This window comes from Aspergillus ambiguus, assembly GCF_047715705.1.
Source record: "Aspergillus ambiguus strain CBS 117.58 unplaced genomic scaffold BDV59scaffold_8, whole genome shotgun sequence".
In the NCBI taxonomy this organism is placed as follows: domain Eukaryota; kingdom Fungi; phylum Ascomycota; class Eurotiomycetes; order Eurotiales; family Aspergillaceae; genus Aspergillus; species Aspergillus ambiguus.
Genome location: NW_027395521.1, coordinates 559,644 through 580,229, shown reverse-complemented (window position 1 = coordinate 580,229; position 20,586 = coordinate 559,644). Strand labels below are relative to the sequence as shown.

Genomic DNA, 20,586 nt, shown 5'->3' with positions numbered 1-20,586 from the left:
AAAGTTGATTTAGGTGCAACTGGCAATCGCCGTCCTTTCATAAAACAAAGGGTATTGATCTATGCCGTATAATGTCTATATTGGAATGGAGAGTTTCGCTCCCTTGGAACGTATACGCATCGTTTTCGTGAATGAATCCTACCGGTGGCGCTCATTCCAAGCCTTCTCAACAGCACACCCTGCCAGTCGATAAAGCTCCGTGACAAAATTTGCAACAAGCTTGATGTGCACTATCTCCACAACCGAGAAGGACTGCCGGAGGAAAACGCGTTCCACCATGCCGGTTGCAGTCTTCAACAACCCAAGATCCTTCGTAGCCTGTGGATCGGACGGATTTTGCAGGATGTTGCAGAAGATCGCCATCAAAGCCGACATGGGGTAGAAAATAACGGTCCTACATGCCACGTTAGCAGACTCGTCCGAAGTAGTATACAACTCGAATTTGCGCACCAGAAGATCCCATCTACCAGGACATGCTCAGCAGCTTCCAGGTAGAGAAGAGTGGAGCGACTGGCCTCGACGGAGAGCGCAAGGCTGGAGCTCACGCCGTCCATCATGCCGGCTTGGCCGTTTGCCCAGGATTTACAACGACTGCTGGCCATATGGATGATCGTCATGCACAGGTGATAATTCAGCCGCAACATCACAGAATGCATGCTCACATTAGGGTCGGGAGTCTCATGAGAAAACGACAGCGTAGGTCGCCATTCCAGAGGAACCGACATTCGCCATTTCTCCAGCTCATCATCAAGCTCACGGATCTCTTTTAATAGCTCTGCATCTGTCTTCTGAAGGGCTTTGAACGAGTACAATGCGCTGTACGCGCGGGACTTGATAATGCTCAGTCGAAGATCAACAGGGAAGATGGGCGTCGTGGGTAGTTCCTGTGAGTGATGGTGGTACTCCATGCTAGTGTAGAGCTTCTCCACGTAGCCAGCTGGGAGTGTGAGATCGCAATTCTCCTCGCTGAACAATTGAGGCTGTCCCGTGCGGAGGCAAATATCTTTTTCGATCGTATAACTGAGCCAGAATAGATTGCGGAGATGACCGTGAACTGGTTGTTTGATGTCTTCGGAGGATTGAGCAAATGCACTCGATTGAAAGGTGGATGTATGGGCTCCCAAGGTAAAGATCATGCTCGTAGAAATGGAGCCGTAGTAGCTTGCAGACTGTAGATTACCACTAACAAGCTCATACAGTGCCTACAGGTAGCAGCGTCAGCAGGTTCCAATGAGATGGATCTAGTAGCAATCCAGATACTCACGAGCATCGTAACAGCCTGTAGGCTGTCTAGAGTTGTGGTTTCCTGCAGAAGTTGAGGTATGAAATGCTGGGCTTTCAGGACAAATTCTTCTCCATCAATTGGCGGGGCATTGATATGTTTTCGTTCAGGATGATGGCTCGGGTGGCGCATAAATGAAGCGAATGCGAGGAAAGAGAAAATGCAGGCTCGCATGCTAGACTGTCCGGGCTGGTGGACGTTGGCCTGTTCATACGCAGTTCTGATCGTCTCCTGGAACAAGGCACCGTCGACTACCGGGAATATTCTTTGCATAATTGAGTAGCGATATAACTGGAAGTGAAGTTCCACGACATTTCGATCAGGGAGATCGAACATGTTCTGTGACTGGAGGTTCATCAGCAGGGAATTAGAGCTCTGAGCCCGCTGTTTTTCCCAGGGCGGCCTGGTAGGGCTGAGCTTGTCGAATGTGATCTGCTGGCCAGTACGGGCCTGAACCCATTGTCGCCCAGACGGGGACAGGAAAGGAATGCCAGTGATTAAGCTGACTGGGCCTAGTTCCCGCCCAGCGAAATGAAGAGGTACAGAGGACGACACGGAAGACTGGTCCAAAGGAGGAGAGTTTACGGGCAGACTGAACCTATCACCAGTTGGAATAGGAGAATTATGAGATGACAAACGAGGTGCTGTAACCATAATGGTTAGTTTTTGGGTTTCGCGGTTGAGTAGTAGAACGCACAGGAGTCCCTCAGAAGGTTATCAGTGAGCAGCTTCTCAATGCGATCAATGCGCTCTGCCAAATGCGATGTTCTCTGTGGGCTGGGAGCAGTATTAATCCTCTCTGTTCACCATGGAGGTCTATCCATCCTTACGGGGTTTCAGTTTTTTCCTTTCGCCGCCTTCGGGTCACCCTGGTGAAGGTACAGGGGATGTTGTGATGGCTACACCAATTACATTGTGGAACAGCAGCATCGCATTTGATCTAAGAATTTGTTAGTTCTCTAGTCCAGAGCCAGTTGCTCCGTCGAGTAGATGCGACGGGCAGACCTTTCTTTTATAACAGGAATCACAAGCTCTCGACGTGCGCTGTCTTGGCCGCGAACTGTCGTCTTCCAATTTCTCTGCTGAAGTGGGAGAAGGATACATATGTCTGGACAGATAATTCAGGCTATATGTCTGATATTAAACACTAAAATTTTAGGCGATGAGGGACTGAACGAGGAGAGAAACGGAGCGGCAAATGAAAAAGAACATCCGACTGCCGCTGACAAACCAGAGCTTATAACTAACTACTGTCACTATTCCGCAATAGGAAGGCCATACATCATAACCGTTGCAGGATCTCAGCAATTGTATGGAGGTTGGAGGACTCGAGATTGACATACTCCTTACACGGTTTATTCCGTCGGTGCTGGATTAGGGTTAGATGAAACTAGCTTACTTCGGCTACTAAGCCCGAGCCGCCAGGGGCTAGATGGTTGGCAGGTGACTCTAAGACGGCCTCCTGAGTAGTAGCAGTAGCATCATGTTACAAAGTCTCGACGGGAGTTATTGTCAAGTTACGCGGTTTTTATCTGATATACATATGCAAGATGTATGTTTTACATGTAGCCAGCACTCGTTGGAAATGTTGGAGTTTTGGAAGTGTACTATCCCCATGTATCACGAACTCGTCCCGCCGGACGGCAAATTCTAACAAATCCCATATGAGCATCGAAGAAGACGGCTGTTTTGAATGGTGGATACCAAGTCTAGACTTTAATATTCAAGGCTTTCACACTTAAATGTCTCCTCTTCTTCCTTACTTATATTCACATTTTTGACCAAGCTCCTCTAACGGTGCGCTCTCCAGCATTTTATCCACCTTGGTCCAATGTATGGAAACGCAGGAAATGCTCACAAGGGAAGAACGGATCGATTACCAGCAAGGCTCATACGTATGAAACTACCTCGTGGCAATCTACCAAGACATGTTGACAGCACTTGCTGCAAGTAATGCTCGTATAACTACGATCTATTCGAATGTGGCAGAATACTTTCGGAGAGCCTGTCAGCTGCCTAGATGCGGCAAAAATTGAAATAAAAGCGCTCTTTGGTCAGAACGACTCCCCACTTGAGACGCGCCGAAAGTTTAAAGTAGACCAGACCAGTATGTTCCCATTGAAGGAATATGCTATTTGATGTACAAACATTCTGTCGTTTGCTCTTCAAAGACTTGTACCGCTCGCTACAATACTGTTATCCCGTAGAAGGTAGAGAGCTCAGAGGTTGGTAGAGATCAATATGGATGCAACGGGCATGTTAAGGCAATAACTGAGAGTGTATTAAAGTTGCTATCTTTGGTTGATAAAACAAATACATGCGACGAGATTTCATACCATAAGGAAATTACGACCTCTCCTATCTTAGTTCATTCTTATCCCAATGTGGTGGTGTAGTGCAAGATAAGCGCTAATGCATGCCACTCCATGTTCCAGTGGTAGAAGGTATGAATAAGCGATAACCCTGGCACTACAATAGTAGTGAATATACCCGAGCGTCAAATGAGTTCATAAGAATGGATAGATGTGACCCAGCTTGCATATCTTGTCGTGAGGAGGGGTTCCCAATGGGACGTGGCAGGTATTTCCGATTTACTATACGGCATGTGACCGCCGGCTGCATATAAATAGGAGCATGGCTAGTGCTCGAGCATCAATATAGTATACGCAACCGCAAAGCCGACTGTTACTACAAGCCGTATACATTTTTCTCGAATACAGCGTCATAGTTGCTCTCTCAGCAAATATGACCATTCTCCCAGTCCCCTCCCGTAATAGCTCATCGCCACAAATGAAAGCTATTGTGTTTAAAGAAGTCGGTGCCATCGAATTTGTCAACGTAACAAAGCCACAAATTCAGCATCCCACAGATGCCATTGTCAAATTACTCCATACCAGCATTTGTGGAACAGACCTCCACATTATGCGTGGTAATGTTCCGACTTGTTTACCTGGTCGTATTCTTGGGCACGAAGGTGTGGGTGTCATTGAAACCCTTGGATCAGGAGTGTCCAACTTGCAAGTGGGAGATTGTGTCCTGATATCCTGCATCTCAGCCTGTGGGACATGTAAACGTTGTCGGGCAGGAATGACATCGCATTGTACAACAGGAGGATGGATCCTCGGGCACACGATTGATGGAACGCAGGCCGAATACGTGCGAGTCCCGCACGCTGGGTTTTCACTATACGTCCTGCCCCCGTCAGTCGATGTGCAATCCGCCGTGGCTCTATCAGATGCGTTTCCAACAGCGTATGAGTGTGCCATTCTACCGGGAAATCTGCGTCCTGGATGCACTATTGCTGTTGTCGGCGCTGGCCCTGTAGGGCTGGCGGTATTGGTTCTGGCCAAAAAGCTCTTCTCGCCGCGGAATATAGTTTTGATCGGCAAAGGAGATCACCGATTGAACGCTGGGAAGAACCTAGGAGCGGACCATGTTTTGAGTTCCTTGCTAGGTAATGATCCCATCATCGAGCAGGCAATGGCCGCAAATGATGGAGAAGGATTTGATGTGGTCGTTGAATGTGTCGGCATTCCTGAGACGTTTGATCTCTGTCAGAGGCTTTTGGGCTTGGGCGGTATCCTCACGAATGTCGGAGTGCATGGTACGAAGGTTGACTTGCACCTGCAAGATCTATGGGCGAAAAATATCTGTGAGTCGCTCAGGACACTGGAAATTTATGTAAAATTCTAACTAATAGATTATGGCAGGTATTACCAGTCGATTGGTGGACACAACTACTCTCGGTGACTTGGTTAGCTTGGTCCAGAAGGAAAGGATTGACCCAGCCTTACTGATATCACACCGTACGTGGGAGCCATCGCTCCTAGCATTTGCAGTACTGACTGAGACAGGGTTCAAATTTTCGGATATCACTAATGCATACGAGACTTTCAAAGCAGGGTCTTCGAGCGATGTGTTGAAAGTTGTCATCAGCATGGACTAGACAGTGAAGACCAACGCCTTTGTAATCAATAGGCTAATCACTACGATATATATACTTCGTGTGCTTTTACCTATATGAATGAACATTCTGACTTATCATACTTCTGACTTATCGCCAGATGCACGAGGGACTTATATTTTAAGGTAACCTTGGGCGGGACTGTGCTAAGTACTAAATACTCCAGCGCAATATTGCTGGTTACTTTATGGCTTGTGTCACGTCACGAAGCAATATGGGAAGAGATTCCTCTGGGGAACTTGCATTTCCTTGGGACGCGTGAAAGGCAGGGAATTTGCATGGAATGTCAATCAGTCAAAACGCGGGAGATTCTTGAGACATGATGTGGATCAGTAAATGTTTCGCGGCATATGAATATTCAGTATCAAAAAAAATTGGGATCCCAATAACATGCTGGCCAAAGGATGCTATTATATGCAGCTACATGTTCCTTTAGCCTTGCTAAAATACTGTTGCTCTAAGCAGCTTCTAATGTGCACAATAATGTTGATCGGTTGATTGTTGATACCTCCTGCAAGGGGTAGACGTACAGGGAGAGAAGATACGTTGTTTGTGCCCCTAGCATGTCATAACTGATATGGACACTGGTCAGACTCTTTACACCATAAGAGAGGATATAGCCCCTTAGCACGCACTGGGATTGGTTGTACCCTCTCTTCAAACAAGGCCCTATCTCTTCTAGAACCTCAATTATACTTTCCAGTTCCAATTTTGTACGTGATGTTGCTCTTAATCGGTAAACGAGGAAGCAATCGAATACTAAAAGCCATTAGTGTTATTTCGGTGCCCTAGCATGGCTGTTGCCAATGTTGAATACGAATCAGAGCCTTTTATCGCCAATTCGAAGTCTTCAAGCATCGAGCTTGAGTCGCCGTTTGATGGAGATGGAATCGAGCGAGATAAGGAACCCGGCCTGTCACGCATAGTCGTATTCACAATGTTATTAGGTATGGGCGTGTACCATTCTCAGAGAAAGTTGATCAACACATATTGATATATTGTCAGCTGCATTCATCGCGTGCGGAGACGAAGCCCTTATGACTGCGACCTATGATAATATCTCCTCCGAATTCAATTCACGTTCTATGGGCTCTTGGTTATTGAATGGGTACTACTTCGGGAATATGGTCATGCTCCCGGTGGTAAGACAGTTACCGCATGTAGAATTCTATGTGAATTGACAGGGCCTGGACAGACAAGCACTCTTTGGAAGAGGTACAATCAAAAAAGCCTTCTGCTGCTTTCCTATTCTGTTTTGGGAGTTGGCTGCTTGATATGGTAACCTTTTCATACCTAATGACTCTTCATAATTGCTGACATCTATAGTGGAATGAGTGACTCAATATCTCCGCTAATTCTGGGAAGGATTATAATTGGACTTGCAAGTGGTGCCATGCAGACGTTCGAAGGGATACTGTTCACAGGTAAGTATAAATCCTTAGTATACATATTGTGAATGTATAGAAAACATACAACAGAAGAGAAGCTCAGTATTAAATACATAGAGACAATGCCACCCGAAAAAGCCGCTTCGACACGGGGCTGGTCTAATGTCGTTAATGTCCTAGGGCGCAGCCTCGGTGGACCAGGCGGAAGTCTTTGTGCCACCACTATTGGGTGGAGATGGTATGCTTCCTCTTGATATATTCTATTGAACAGACTAATAACGAAGCTTAGGTCGTTCTGGGGACAGTTGCCCTTCATAGTGTTGTGTTTTGGTGCAACGATATATTGGTTTCCAAAGGAACTCAACCAGTTACATGGACCAACGTGCAAGACCACAAGTTTGAAACGATCAACCTCCCACAGTATTGATATTCCGGGTATAGTGTGCTTTTCTGGAGCCGTTTTGAGCTTTTTATTTGTAGCCCAGCTGGCCGGTATTAGAAGAGGAACAGAATCCATCCTGTTTCCAGTCTCTATAGGTGCAGTTCTCACGTTTATGGGTGGATTCCTCTTCATCGAATATCAATCGCGACTACCTTTGATACCTTTGGGTCTACTTAAAGGTACTGTCGGAGTGTACTGCCTATGTCAATTTTTTATTATTGCGACCCGGAATGCAGTAAGAACAAGGCTTGAGTATTTCCCATTGCAACATGCTAATGTACGACAGTTTTTGGCAAATCTAGTACCATTGCTAGTCCGCGCACAAGGGGTAGAGGATGTTCTGTCTGCTAATATGCTAGTTCTATCTAGTATTGGTATGGCATTTGGCTCTCTAGTCAACGGCTATATGATAAATTGGTATATCACACTCTGTGAAGGCGATTCAGAACAACGGTTAACACATCTTTTAGGACGAGAAAGTACAAGATGCAACTTGTGGCCAGCGTCGCTTTCTCTATTGGTATTTATACTGCAATTTTCCTACAGTGGGATGGTGCGTCTATTCTTCTAGAAGGGGTGCACCTATTTTTTATAGGATTCATGACAGGGGTCATATACTGCTCACAATTTTCAGCTTTCACTTCCAATGCAGCTGATGACGATATGGAAATATGCTGTGCCCTGTATCATTTAAGTGGTGCAGTGGGGGGCATTGTTGGGACAGCCACATCAGCGACCCTAGTGCAAGGGCTTTTCATCCGTTATCTGTCAGAGGGTCTCGGTTATGATGATCAGGATAGGGTAAGTTCATAAGGTATTATCAGTGGCTATTATCACTGGGTAAATTACAACTGGCCTTTCTAGGATCTCATTGACAAGATTGTTAACGATGGTCGCTATGCGAAAGGACTTCCAGCCAAAGTAGCGGAAGTCGTCCGCAGCTGCTACATGCGAGGTTCTGAAATCGTTCCTGGTAAGTAGTCGATTGCTCTACGTATTTGCTATAAGTATTGCTGATCTTATCTCACCAGTCTTCAGTGCTGTGTGCCTCATTGTTGTTCTGGTTTGTGTAGTATTGATAAAGGAGAAAACGCTCAAGTGACTGGTGTTTGGGGGTAATATTTAGGTAGCTATCAAGTATTGCTTAGTGACCCATATCATTAGACCCACCATATAGTACGTGAAGAACATTATAGCTTCCCTATTTTGCCAGGCCTATTCAGGCACGATCCTAAGGGGAACTAGATGTATTGATTATTCATGTTTCCCATGATAATTCCGGTAACGGCCCGTTGCCGGTGAGAAGCCGTCCCCGCCTCATCCATGCTATCAAAGCTTAGGTTTTTTCCTCACCTACTTATTGTAACTTCACCTCCCATGCAAATATACTCCATTTTCATCAACTCAGATAATCTTGTGATATATACGCCACCAAAAACCGGCAGTCAACGCCGCGTGTTGAGCGCATGACATGTTCGATCCAACCCAGATATCCTCACCTGGGTACTATGGGCCCGGCCAGACGGCATTGTTGCTCCTGGACTTCCATTCTTTATTCATTCAAAAGGCGGGTCAGAATGCTGCGGCCGCTGCCAAAGTGGCGGCTAGAATGCGTGTTTGGGCAAAATCTCAGGGTATCTGGGTGCTCCACGGGCTGATTGACGTCTATGCGACGCCATATTCCACATGCAAAGATACCGGAAGATTCATCGCAATCACCTCCGGAATGCAGTCCAGTGGAGGTGAAGAGGCATCCGAGCTTCTTCAGAATGGAGAAGATGAGTTCACTTTCACTAGACAGCCAGGCTACGTATCGGCTTTGAAGTCTGCTGGGTTCGATGACTTTCTTCGCGAAAAAGGGATCAAATCACTCATTCTTACTGGGTTGAGCACATCTGGCTGCATTTTGAGGACTGCCATGGCAGCCACAGATGCGGAATATGTAGTGTCTGTGCTTTCGGATGGCTGTGCCGATGCTGACCAAGGATTGCATGATATCATAATGGGAAAAGTGCTGAACAGTAGAGGCTATGTCACTACAGCGTCCGAGTTCCAGGAAGGCTTTTCACGAGCTATGAATCAAAAGGCAGGTTAATATGTATTGGAAAATAATCTTTGGTTTTTAAAAGATACTGTTACTCTAAGGAATGAACAATGAAACTGAGTGGCCTGTATCTGCTCCGTTGTTGTATGACCTTAGCGATGTATTCATGATTCAGGGCTTTTCAGGAGGTATTCATCAAGTCTGGCCTATGATTAATACAAAGGGATTGTGAAAACAAACCTCATCTTTGTGCATGCTTGACAAGGAGAATGTCATTCATCCGGAACATTTCTCTACGCCTTAGTAACAGGACAAAGACATTAGTAAATCTAACGGAAAGCTCCTTGTAGATGTTACCACACAGGAAGTAGGATTCAGTTCTTATAAGTCATGAGATCCTGCACCCAACGTCTCCATTTACCTCACAACCTACATCTGTGTGCACGTCTACTCCCTTATCTATTGACCATTCCATTGCTCATAGCGATATCGACCTCGTCAAAAGAAAGAGAAGAAAAGAAGAGAAAGACAAACCTCTAAAACGTACTCACGATTCCAGGATTCTTCCCTCCACCTGGTCATATTGCTGACTCCAGCAATGCAAATGTGTATATGCTGGATGGTGAAGAACACGTCACTCTTTGGGTAAGCAACCCAGTCCCTAATACAATAGATCAGCGCGAACTCCACGTTGCTGCTTTGAGTGGCCTTCGCACCAAACCGGGATTTACCATATCTACCGTTCGACCTCTGCCTGACCAGTTTCAGGTGCCTACTCTTACTTTGCATCTGGAGGTCTATCATCGCTCCAACATGTCCCTCTATGGACGTTGCTTTTTGTACGCCAGGATTGAGCTTCAGCGTAGACTGGATCACAACGAATGCCACAGTGAGTATTAAGTTGCGCATATTTGCGGACATCGATAGCTATGGTTTGGTTCACTGTCGTCAGGATGCGGCAAAAGTACTGATGTAAGAGGAGCACGAGACCAGGAGAATGTTTTCGTGCCTCGTTACTGTCTTCTACGCACAGCATGTTAGGATTTAAATTCAGTTTCGTATTTCTTTCAACCTGTTGGCTGTTTATTCAAGAACTTTGGCCATGTATAATTGGAAATTTGTAGAAAGTTACGAGCAAATCCGACAGATTGGCAGCCCAGCTACTGCGGCAAAACGATACTCCAAATCTACTCTACCAAATATGAAAGTTCAAACTAAGCTTTTTCATTCGCATCACAGTACAGGGAAGCCCGATCTAGTAGGGAGAACCTATACTAAGGGAGAAGGAAATTTGCCGTCATGCGGGGTGACATGCAGCCGTTGGCATCGGGCGTACAGTGAGTCTTGATATAATAGTAATCAATATTAATTAGCAGGAAATCTGCGTGTTATAAGTTTTTACCTCTTACCTGTTTCACTATTGCCTGTCATATCACCACATTTAGGAATCCAACTAAACCATTAGTATGTCAATATCTCCATTATGGTCGACATAGGGCGCTTATTTCCTGGCCCAATTATCAGCACGCCAGTTAATCAGTCATCCTATATGTTTGGCTTTATCACAAAATCCCTATTCAGAAGTTGTCTTTTGCACTCCACAGAGGTCCTAGTTACACTATGGCCGAGGCTGATAAGAGCACGGGACTGCGAACCATTACACATTCTTCCACCAAGTACAACATACGTTGCTCCCATTGATGTCCGTGTTACTTGTCCCTGTACTTTTCATTGGACAAAAGGAAATTATTTCAGTACGTACGAAATGCGCAAGCCAGGAGTCCGATCAGTTCGAAAGGCATGATGCCTTGCTTTCAGTAGCCAGCAGCTACGTAGTGATACAGCATGACAAATACTGGCTTCACCTTCACACTCGCTGCGCTTATTCCACTAATTGCACTCACCACACTCACCGCTGTTTTCGTTTTAATGCCACATATCATACATAGGTAAGTGTCGGTAGGGTCGTTTATTATTACTCACCTCTCTAGTACCTACGTAGGTGCTTAAAATACCCGTAACAAAATGCATGTCACCCTTACTTGACTACTGTTAACAGTTTCCATTGTTTAGCTAAGAGGAATGTCGCGCGATAAACACGTGATTTAGGCCCTCTAGGCCTTTGTCCTATCACCTTTCCACCAGTGATATATAGTCTCGCACCAAAACCATGTCTCAAGCGTACCAAACACGCTCAAAATAACAATAAGAAATATCTTTGTTTTCGGTCCAAGACCAAGTTCCCTGAATCCAGCGACATGCTGCTCAACGTGGACAGTATCTTCCTGGGTGGTTTGATCCGGCTTCGTGGAGAGGGGTGCTCGAGAGCTAAAAGCGGGGGCGGAACTTATTGCCCGAGGCTGGAGGGAGGCTGAACGTCGGGGTGAAATCAGACCATGGTTTATATATTTTTGAAGGAACAGTCTTTGCGTAGCTGCCCGAACGAGGGTAGGATTCATTTTAGTGACAAGGTATGTGGAGGTTTAAATGACGAAGTAGGATGGTAGAGATCGGTCAGGGTAGATGAACACGAGATCAGCCTGCCGAAGAGGCTAATTGGATGGGACTAGTGATGCATTACAAGGAAGTAACAGGAGATTTACTGTTGATTTGTCGATGAAATAGCGTTCTCAGCCGAGTCACAATACAGGGCGGACTGGGTTCGCAGGCTACCTAGTGGTATATTTCATTAAATAAGAGACAACAAAGTAAAAAATAAAGCACATTCTTGACACATTTCAGGCGACTAGAAGCCCTCACCAACTCAAATAAACTTGTTCTCATCTACATGGAACATCTTCATCGTATTAGACATGAGATGCTCATAGTCGTTGGCGCCAGCCTGTTCGATGGCAGTCTCAATTCTCTTCCGGCTGGAGAGAAGCTCCTGCACCACCTTCTCCCAGTCAGCTCTCTGATTGGGAATCTTGACGCCGTCAAGTTGCGGGCTGATATTCACAGGGACCAGATTCCCATGCTGCTTGCGGATCTGGCCGTCAACAATGACCGTGTCTACATCCCGAATAGATGAATGAAGAACAATTGCAGCGACAGGATCTTGCTCAGCAGCACAAGCCATCCCAGGACTTCTTCCGTTAAAGATCACAAGGTCGGCCAGTTTTCCCTTCTTAATAGAGCCAACCTTATCTTCCATACGTATGGCGCGCGCACCTTGAATGGTACCTAACCTGAAAGCATCCTGAACAGACAGATTTAACGAGCGAAAAAGTTTCCCCTGTACAAAAGACTTTTCGTTTTGGATGGCCCTTTCGTACTGAAGAGCAAGGCGCATCTGTGTCATGATGTCACTGGAGTTGTTGCTATGGCAGTCGATGCCCAAAGAGGTTCTATCCGCACAGTCCTCGCGGAAACACACAGGATTTCCGTGACCCATCTGGAGTTCCGTATCTGGAGTTGACGAAATCCATGCCTTCGACTTTGCGAGCTTTTTTACATCGGATTCGGTGAGGTTCGTGGCGTGGGACAGAAGGACATTCCGTCCCAGCACGCCATAGCTGTCGAGGGTATCGACAACAGAGTCATCATCTTCCACCGTTAGCTCACGCCCATTTTACTGCCATCAAACTTACTGAAATATCCCTGTACATAGTGCGCAGTGATCAGCTTGACACCGGCCTTCCGCGCACGTTCGAACAACCGTAATACTACATCTTTTGGGAGGTAGAAACCATCAAAAGCCAGGCCCAACTGAACCCGACCGTCCCCCCATGGGGCTGCAGCACCTAGTTCATCAAGCTGCTTCAGTACCCAGTCGGCTAGCATGTCGCTTGCAGGGACGAATTCTGGCGCCCATGCCTTCAGCTTCGCGGTAGGTGTATAGCAAAACACGGAGCGGATCCCGGAGGCCATTGTTGCTTCCAGACCGTTGGTCGCTAGATCAATCAATAAGCTTTTTTGCCGATGTATCTGCGGTGTGAGACACTTACAGTGGGCCGGGGAGATATTCATATGCGCGTGGTCCACGACAGTGGTAGTCCCTGCATCCAGCATCTCAAGACAGCCTCCCAGCTGGCCCCAAAATATATCCTCTGGTGTGTAGTGGACTTGCTGAAGGTTTCCTACATTGGTTAATATACAACGGAGTGGGCGAACGGCTGGGGCCTCGCACCGGTTGGCATATACTCCAGAAGGGTATGATTTGCATGGCGGCCTTTGAGTTGGGTTTGCCAGACATGGTGATGGGTATCGATAAACCCAGGCGAGACAATCTTGCCGGTGCAGTCCAGAACTTTGGTTTCTGACAGCGGTGGAGTGATTTCTGAAGCGATCTGCGCGATCTTGTTGTCCTCGATCAGCAGCGAGTGATGGCGTAAGGCGACCACATCATCGGCTTGCTCGCTAGCAGGAACTAGGATAGTCGCATTTTTCAGGAGGATGGAAGAAGGCATTTTTTGAAGACAATACAGACAGTGTTTGCTGTTTAACTATAGTAGACACGACGTGGGGTTAAGTCATACTCGGCATTAGGCGGAGAGCGAACCCGGTGCTATTATTAAGTCCGTCCGCTTTGGCCGGAGCGCAACCTGATATAGTAACTAGATAACATAGAACTCTGGAAGGCGCGTCATGCACTCTTCAGATACGATTACTCTTTCGTCTGCCTTTGCGGCCCTGCTTCTTAGCACTCTCTTCCTCTTCAGTTTGGGCAGGAGGGCGAATTTGTAGAGCACCTGGGCTTGGAGATGCAGAGCTTCGCCGGCTGTTAGGTCCTGTCCGTGCACTCATCCTCCTAAAAGCTGCCTTCTCGCTCGGGCTGCCTGGAGAACCCCTTTCCGGCGTACTTGAACGTAAGCGCGCCAATGATTGTGATTGCTTCTCTGAAGACCATGTTCCACGCAGTTGAGATGACGGACCTTTCGGACTACCCTCTGACATAGGGGTATACTTGGCGTTGTCTGGTCGAGGGGCTTGATAGAGGACTTTATAGAGGCCGAGAGACAAGAGACCCTCCAGAAAGCAAACGGAAAGGTAGACAGTCCTGGTGTTGACAATCGATGCGCAGAAAAGGAGGGCAAACAGTACAATACGGACAACGATCATCACCAACGGCATCCTTGTCCATCCGCTTACAATTTTCCCGGACAAGACATCATTGGAAACTCGGTCTTTGCAGTACTCAAGCTTGTCGACGAAAGTTGGAATTGTCCACACTTTCCACCCCTTCATGAGACACTCCGCACAAGCAGGGCCACGTTTTTCTTTCGAAGAACAGTCATCCCTTTGACAGCAGAATGCAGAAAGAAATTTGCGCTCCATCATTGAAAGGCGGTTCTTCCAAAAGTCCTTCAATTCCCCGCGCTCGTCATAAGGTCTCTGCCACAGCCATTCGGTCCAGAGATCAAGAATAGGAAGCGCAGCTTCCTTTGTGCCAAAGAAAAACTCTCTGTGTGATGTTCCACAATTACAAGTAAACGAACAGTTAGAATTCGCCAGCTGTCTGTGTGCAAGCTGCTCAAGATGAATATGGCCCCGGATTGCTAGCACACGTGGTCGGATCGTCGTTTCCCAGCCAGATATCTTACATTTCCCTTTTGTGTACTCGTCCTCACGTTTCTGGACTTTGGTTGACTGGCCCAGTTTGTACAGGTCTGCATTATCGGACGGGTCGCTGAAGACGTATGCATACCCATCGGACTTGTGTTCGTTTGAAGATATTGGTTTGGAGATAACGCTGCACATCTCGCGGATTACCTCAAGCCGCGTTTGAGGTGAGCTCATTTTAACGACATCCACGAGCTCCAGCTGTCCACCATCCGCGAATCCACTATCTGGAGTGGTGGGCGTCCGATTGACAGGCTCATCTTTCTTGCACGGAGTACACGGGCTGGGGAAGTCATCAGACTCCTTGCCAGCAAGATCGATATCCTTCGTGCTTGGAGTTACATCTGCATCAGGAAGATCAAGCTCCGTGTCTCCCGACTCACTTTGTTCAGCATCCTCATTGTCAGACGCTTCAAAAAATCCATCGTCTGAAGATTCCTTAGGAACACGCAAGAGATCCGTCTTAGACACGCTCATGCTGACCACTCTTTCTATAACAGCACTGATTTACTTACCTAGCTCACTTACCTTGGGACTATACATCCGTTTCCGATACCGCCCCAAAACAACGCCCTTTATAGGTATTCCCAACCCATGCCAACCAAGACACCCCCGCACGAGGCTGAAGGCATGCATCGTAAAACCGCCTAGGAGCCCAGCCCCAATGCTCCACCCTGCGCAGTGTCCAGAGACGCAAGTTGACTGCGGCATACCCGAATGGGGTATAAGCGCCGGGGTTCCTGGATACCGGCGTGGTTTCAAGTTCAGCCAGCGCCTGGTGTTCGGGGTATCACAAGCGAGGATGGCATTATCCAAAGTATTGTGATGAGCATCACGTCAGGTCATCTGATAGGAACTGTGGATATCCTTCCTGTTCTGTTTAGTATGGCTTACTTTAGTTAACGGTTGATGAACGAGGTCCATGCGGCGGCGTTTAGGGGGATCAGCTCGTTCGGGCCAGCGGACGGGGCACCCGGTGATCTACCTAGTGTTAACCCGAATGACAGGGTTGTGATGCATAAAATAGCTTGTATTTTTCGATATTGACACGAAAATAGGCAAGATACGACACGACCCGTCAGAAAGCAAATGGTATCTCAAATCACAATATAAACCCCCTGCTCATGGAACGATGAACCCTTGGCGAGGCGCAGCCTCATCCAACGCTCGCATTTCGCTGCGCCCCTTTGTACTGCGTATTGATCTACCCTGGCGTCAACGGTGTTTTCAACTCAACCGGCCGAGCCACATACCTCGAGGCGAATCACATGACGGTGCAGATGCAGCAGTCACACTCTTCGTCGCCACAGTCGCATCCAAAGCACGGCTTCGACACGGACTTGATGGGCTTTTTGATAGAGGAGCCGGAGCCGGTCGACGGGAGGGTGAAGTTCACCGGGGCGGAGAGCGAGGAGGCGGCCATTTGGTGCTGATTTGGGGGATGTCTGATTCTCCGGATGACTAAAATCCTATTCTGTGTAGAGAATGGGCTGGACGCGGTTGGTGAGAGGAATGCTGTGCTTGATATACAGAGTAGGTAGAGAGAGGAAGCTGAATGAGGACGAGCAACGTCAGCGCAGGCAACGAAGGAAGCGCCACGCGCTAAAAAAAGAACATTGGCACTATGCTGGTCTGTCTTATGACATAATTAGGCATAAGCACGTCGATCTTCGGATCCTGTGTACTCGGATCGGATCCTACCCGGTTGAAGTACAAGTAGAGTAACTATAGTGACGGTGAAGGAATCCTCCATTATGAACATCTATTATCAACACTATTTACACCTTTTTTCAAATCATCAATCATCGCATGTGGCCAATATATCTTCTATCATCGGAACACGTTTCATCGCAGTCACACGTGGAGTGTCACGGCGCGCTGGGGTATCGTCTAAGAATCATCCATATCAGCCTGCTTTTAGGTAAACCAATCTATCCCATTAAGTTGTAGTCGTGAAGCCATTATGCAAGAGCCGCGTCGCTCACAGCTGCTCAGCCCAAGGAGCAACGCCGGGCTGCATCTGGTTCAGCCACTTGACCAGCTCGGTGAGCTCCGCACGGCGCTCGTCCTCCAGCTGGTCCGCATCGCCGGTGAGTACGGAATGGAAGATAGGCACCAGCTGAGGGGTGAGTTCGCGGATGGTGGCATCCTCCCACTTGTCTGGAAGGTTATTAGTACATGTGTCTATTTGGGGAAACAGGAAGGTGAACATACACATCTGGCAGATCATGCGGTAGAGAGGGTCGTTCTCCTCATAGTCGTTCTTGAGGGGCAAGATCTGGACGAGCACGGGAAGGACCTCCTTGAGGGGCACATTCTCGCGGTGGCGGAGGATCATGCGACTCAGGCAACCGGTCGCGTTGTCCTGAAGACGGGAAACGTCCATGTGGAGGCACTGCTCGAGGCGGCTGAGAATCGTGGGGAACTCCTTGACAAGCTCAGCGCCAGCGTTGGAGTGCTCCACAAGGCGACCAACGGCGTACGCAGCGTTGGAGCGAGTCTGGGGATCCTCGTCGCTGAGACGGTGGACAAGCAGCTTCAAGAAGCTAGAGGTGAGAGGAGTGACAGCAGCGCCCATGCCGTTGATGCACTCAGCGAGAACACCAACCGCGGTGGCGCGCTCCAGAGACTCGGTGCTGCCAGCGTAACGGAGGACGGTCTTCTCGAAGACCTTCCACAGCTCGGCGAAACTCTCGCCCAGCGCGGCCGCCATACCCGAAACAACGTCAAGACCGGTGTCAACGACGACCCAGTCGAACTCGGAGGTCTCCTCACCAGCGGCAAGAGCCTCATCCTCGGGGCTGAACTCAAGCTGGCAAGGGTGCTGCTTGGTGATGATGTCGGTGATCATGGTGATAACGTTGTGGAGAGTGGTCTCGTTGGCAATGAGAGCGGGACCGCAGTAGCGGAGGTTCTCAGCCATGTTGCGGTTGATGTCGGCGACGGTAGCACTAGGAATCAACTTGTCAGCAATTGTCAACCCGAAAATGGAGATAACAAGAGGCATTTGTGAAGTGTATCAGGTTTTGTGAGATAATCGTGTTTCACGTCAATTACGCTTTGCGCATCTGAGTGAGCTGGGTAAAACGAGTGTGTTCATCATTGGACAGACGCGCATTGAGGGTATCAAAGCATGTCATAGAAGAATAACCAAGAGATAGAGAAATGAATATCACATACCGATCATCTTCCTCGGTCCACATCTTGATGGTGGCAGTCATGAGGATCTCACCGAACTTCTTCACCTCCTTGGCGGGCTCGACCTTCAGGGGGAGACCAGCCTGCCACTTGGGCATCTGGCCGCTCTCCTCGGCGATGGAGAAGAGCATGGCGTAGGCACGGTGAAGGGTGCTGATGGTGCTCTTACGGACGCCCTCGTAGGGGTGTTCGGCAAGAGGCAGGACCACCTCAATGGTCTTTTCAAAGTAAGGCAGGTAGGCAGTCTTGGTGTGGGTAATCAGGTCACCAATGACTTCAACGGCAATCTCCTTCTCCAGAGAGAGGGGGGTGGTGGCGGTGATGTCGTCCCAGGCATCCTCATCCTCGTCAACATCAACGTCCTCAATCTCGCCGTTCTCGCCAACAGGCTCATCATCTTCATCGGCGCTTGCAACCTTGACCTTACGGCCGGCAACGGTCACTTCCTGGCCGATGAGGTCCTTGGCGGCCTCACCGAGAGAAACCTCGAGGTCATCCTCATCCTGGTCGATGCAGTCGAACAGACCCTTGACGACACCATCAAGGAAAGCGGAGAAGTGCTCAGCATAGACCTTGGACATGGCACCCCAGAAGATGTAGGTGCTCTCCTTCAGCCGAGAGTGACCAAGGTGCAGAGCCTCCTCGGTGGCACGCATGAGGGGCTCGACGTAAGGCTGGTAGCGCTCAGGGCCAGCAGCGGCGGCCATCTCACCCATGGCATCCGTGACGCTCGCACGGAGATCGAGCTCCTCCTCGCTATCCTTCACGGTGGCGAACTCCTGGAGGAGGTGCATAGACTCATCAAAGAAGCCCAGGAAGGAGTCACCCGCAGAGGAAGCCAGGGAGCCCAGAGCACCAGCGGCCAGACCCTTAATTCTGAAGTCGGGGTGCTTGAAGAGCTTGTGAAGGATAGGGACCAGCTCACCCTGGTAGGGGGCAACGTCCTTCTCATCCAGACCGTCCACAACAGCATCGATAGCGCTGATACCGGCCTTCATGATGTCAACGGTGGGACCATCCTCTTCACCCTTGTACTCCTGCATGGCACTGGCCAGGTTGTTGAACAGGAGAGGCATCAGCTTGGTGTGCTCTTGGCTCAAGTCCTCGGCAAGGTCGTCGGCGAGACGAGCAACAGTGTGCAGGGTGGCCTGGCGGACCTTGGGCTCGGGATCGGCAAGGAGCTGCAGAACCATGGGGAAAATTTCCTTCATCTGAGTGCTGATGAAATCGGGAGCGCCCTCAACACACATGCCGAGAGCCATGATACCGGCACGACGGTAGTTGGGGTCGTTGTTGTTGAAGTACTGTCCGAGGGACTGGAGGAGGGGAACGACCACCTGGCTAGGAGGAAGGCTCTGAGCGAGCATGTCGAGAAGACCCAGGGCGGAGCGGGCGGGGGTGATGTCGTCGTCGGCTCCGGGGGCGTCATCCAGCTCGGTGACGATGTGCAGGGCGGTGCGGGTAAGCTGCTCGCCAAGGCGCATGCCCTGGATCTTCAGCTTACGGTACTGAACGCACTGCATGAGGAAGCTGATGGCCTGAGTACGGGTGTCCTCGTCGGCCTCGGTGTTCGCAGCGATTTCGTTCATGAAGACAACCAGATCCTTCAGGTGGACGGTCATCAAGGCAGGGTCACAGCCCAGGAGGGTCTGGAAAACCTCGAAGCCCTGCATGACCCGGTCTTCGTGGCCCTGGTCAATAGACTCCTTGAGAACCGCGACCATAGAGGGGAAGATCTCCTGGAAGGCCTTCACAGGGGCAACATCCTCCTCGGAATCCAGGTGCATGGCGAGCTTGCTCAGGGCGAGGAGAGTGTTGACGCGGACCTCCTCGCTCTCGGGGTCGCGGATAGTCTTGCCGAACAGGTTAAACAGGTCCTGGAACTTCTCCTCCATACCCTCGCCCAGCGTTTCGAGGATGGTGAAGAGGATGTAGAGGGCGACAGCACGCTCGTCCTTGTTGCCGCTGTTGCCGGCCTGGAGGAGCAGGTTCGGCAGTTCAGGCCACTCGCCATCGTTCAGGTCCACCTTGGCGACGGAAGAGATCACACGGGCGATGGAGTGACGCACGAGGTCGTTGCCCTCACCCATGGTAGCGCGGAGCAGTTGTTCACGAATCTGAGGCTTCTGACCAGCCTGGATGGAAACCCAGTGCTTGTTAACGAGGGAGCGGGCCTCGACGGCAGCCAGCTGTCGCAGGTTGGCATCTTCGTGACCAGTCGCGATCTGGATGAGGAAAACCAGGGAATCGGACTTGTTGTAGAACTCGCGCTGGAGAATGCCGGTGGCCTCCTTGACATTACCCTGGGCGGCTGGAGACGATGTCAGGATAGGCGCATAAGGAAGGGACGGGAAAAGCACTCACGGTTCAGGACGACCTGCAGCTGCTGGAGAAATTTTTGTTGATCCATGACTGATATGTTCTCTCACAGAAAACGGACTTTTATGATTGAAATATAGAGGGAGATTGTCCCAGAGAGTCTCCTGGCGAAAGAGACTGAGAGCTGACTGTCGACAAGCAGACAGCTCAAGAGGGTATCATATGAACAAAAAGGAAAGAAATATGGAACAAAAGAACGAGATACAAACAACCCAGAGATGGGGAGAAAGGGGAAGAGGTGGGAGAGAAGAAGAAGAGAGAGAAAAAAGTTGTGGAGGGGAAGAAGACGCGGTTTTAAAAAATTCAGAAAAATTTCGGGGTGGGCTG

At 49.0% G+C, this 20,586-nt stretch overlaps 6 protein-coding genes across 6 annotated transcripts; 2 read left to right on the top strand and 4 right to left on the bottom strand.

Annotated features, from left to right (window-relative positions):
* Nucleotides 1-138: 138 nt before the first annotated feature.
* On the bottom strand, nt 139-2,386 carry BDV59DRAFT_192089 (putative C6 transcription factor; the record flags this gene model as incomplete). Its single annotated transcript, XM_073691995.1, has 6 exons — nt 139-394; nt 451-1,202; nt 1,265-1,926; nt 1,980-2,059; nt 2,113-2,222; nt 2,288-2,386. 6 exons carry the CDS (start codon nt 2,384-2,386, stop codon nt 139-141), a joined length of 1,959 nt encoding a protein of 652 aa, XP_073549918.1.
* Nucleotides 2,387-3,925: 1,539 nt separating this feature from the next.
* On the top strand, nt 3,926-5,515 carry BDV59DRAFT_160467 (zinc-dependent alcohol dehydrogenase family protein). Its single transcript, XM_073687540.1, has 3 exons — nt 3,926-4,934; nt 4,993-5,088; nt 5,137-5,515. Exons 1-3 carry the CDS (start codon nt 4,028-4,030, stop codon nt 5,226-5,228), a joined length of 1,095 nt encoding a protein of 364 aa, XP_073549917.1. The 5' UTR covers nt 3,926-4,027; the 3' UTR covers nt 5,229-5,515.
* A 5,719-nt stretch (nt 5,516-11,234) lies between these two features.
* BDV59DRAFT_192088 (putative chlorohydrolase family protein) lies at nt 11,235-13,529 on the bottom strand (the record flags this gene model as incomplete). The annotated part of the gene is made up of 5 exons (XM_073691994.1): nt 11,235-11,544; nt 11,934-12,635; nt 12,707-13,013; nt 13,068-13,199; nt 13,250-13,529. 5 exons carry the CDS (start codon nt 13,527-13,529, stop codon nt 11,235-11,237), a joined length of 1,731 nt encoding a protein of 576 aa, XP_073549916.1.
* BDV59DRAFT_160433 (GIY-YIG nuclease family protein) lies at nt 13,424-15,279 on the bottom strand. Its single transcript, XM_073687539.1, has one exon. The coding sequence runs from the start codon at nt 15,157-15,159 to the stop codon at nt 13,717-13,719; it is 1,443 nt and encodes a 480-aa protein (XP_073549915.1). The 5' UTR covers nt 15,160-15,279; the 3' UTR covers nt 13,424-13,716.
* Nucleotides 15,280-15,688: 409 nt separating this feature from the next.
* Nucleotides 15,689-16,246, top strand: BDV59DRAFT_160431 (uncharacterized protein). The gene has a single exon (XM_073687538.1). It carries the CDS (start codon nt 15,815-15,817, stop codon nt 16,145-16,147), a length of 333 nt encoding a protein of 110 aa, XP_073549914.1. The 5' UTR covers nt 15,689-15,814; the 3' UTR covers nt 16,148-16,246.
* Nucleotides 16,247-16,333: 87 nt separating this feature from the next.
* On the bottom strand, nt 16,334-20,531 carry BDV59DRAFT_174544 (putative importin beta-4 subunit). The gene is made up of 4 exons (XM_073689096.1): nt 20,245-20,531; nt 17,863-20,191; nt 16,897-17,633; nt 16,334-16,842 (listed from the first exon to the last, which is right to left on the bottom strand). The coding sequence occupies exons 1-4, from the start codon at nt 20,288-20,290 to the stop codon at nt 16,664-16,666; spliced, it is 3,291 nt and encodes a 1,096-aa protein (XP_073549913.1). The 5' UTR covers nt 20,291-20,531; the 3' UTR covers nt 16,334-16,663.
* Between the last annotated feature and the right edge of the window lie 55 nt (nt 20,532-20,586).

Coding starts and splice junctions, on each gene's coding strand:
- BDV59DRAFT_160431 (XM_073687538.1), top strand. CDS start 15,815: ATGAACCCTTGGCGAGGCGCAGCCTCATCCAACGCTCGCATTTCGCTG.
- BDV59DRAFT_160467 (XM_073687540.1), top strand. CDS start 4,028: ATGACCATTCTCCCAGTCCCCTCCCGTAATAGCTCATCGCCACAAATG. Junction 4,935..4,992: donor TCTATGGGCGAAAAATATCT/GTGAGTCGCTCA, acceptor AGATTATGGCAG/GTATTACCAGTCGATTGGTG. Junction 5,089..5,136: donor AGCCTTACTGATATCACACC/GTACGTGGGAGC, acceptor TGACTGAGACAG/GGTTCAAATTTTCGGATATC.
- BDV59DRAFT_174544 (XM_073689096.1), bottom strand. CDS start 20,290: ATGGATCAACAAAAATTTCTCCAGCAGCTGCAGGTCGTCCTGAACC. Junction 20,192..20,244: donor GCTGCAGGTCGTCCTGAACC/GTGAGTGCTTTT, acceptor CATCGTCTCCAG/CCGCCCAGGGTAATGTCAAG. Junction 16,843..16,896: donor CCGCATGATCTGCCAGATGT/GTATGTTCACCT, acceptor ATAACCTTCCAG/ACAAGTGGGAGGATGCCACC.
- BDV59DRAFT_160433 (XM_073687539.1), bottom strand. CDS start 15,159: ATGAGCGTGTCTAAGACGGATCTCTTGCGTGTTCCTAAGGAATCTTCA.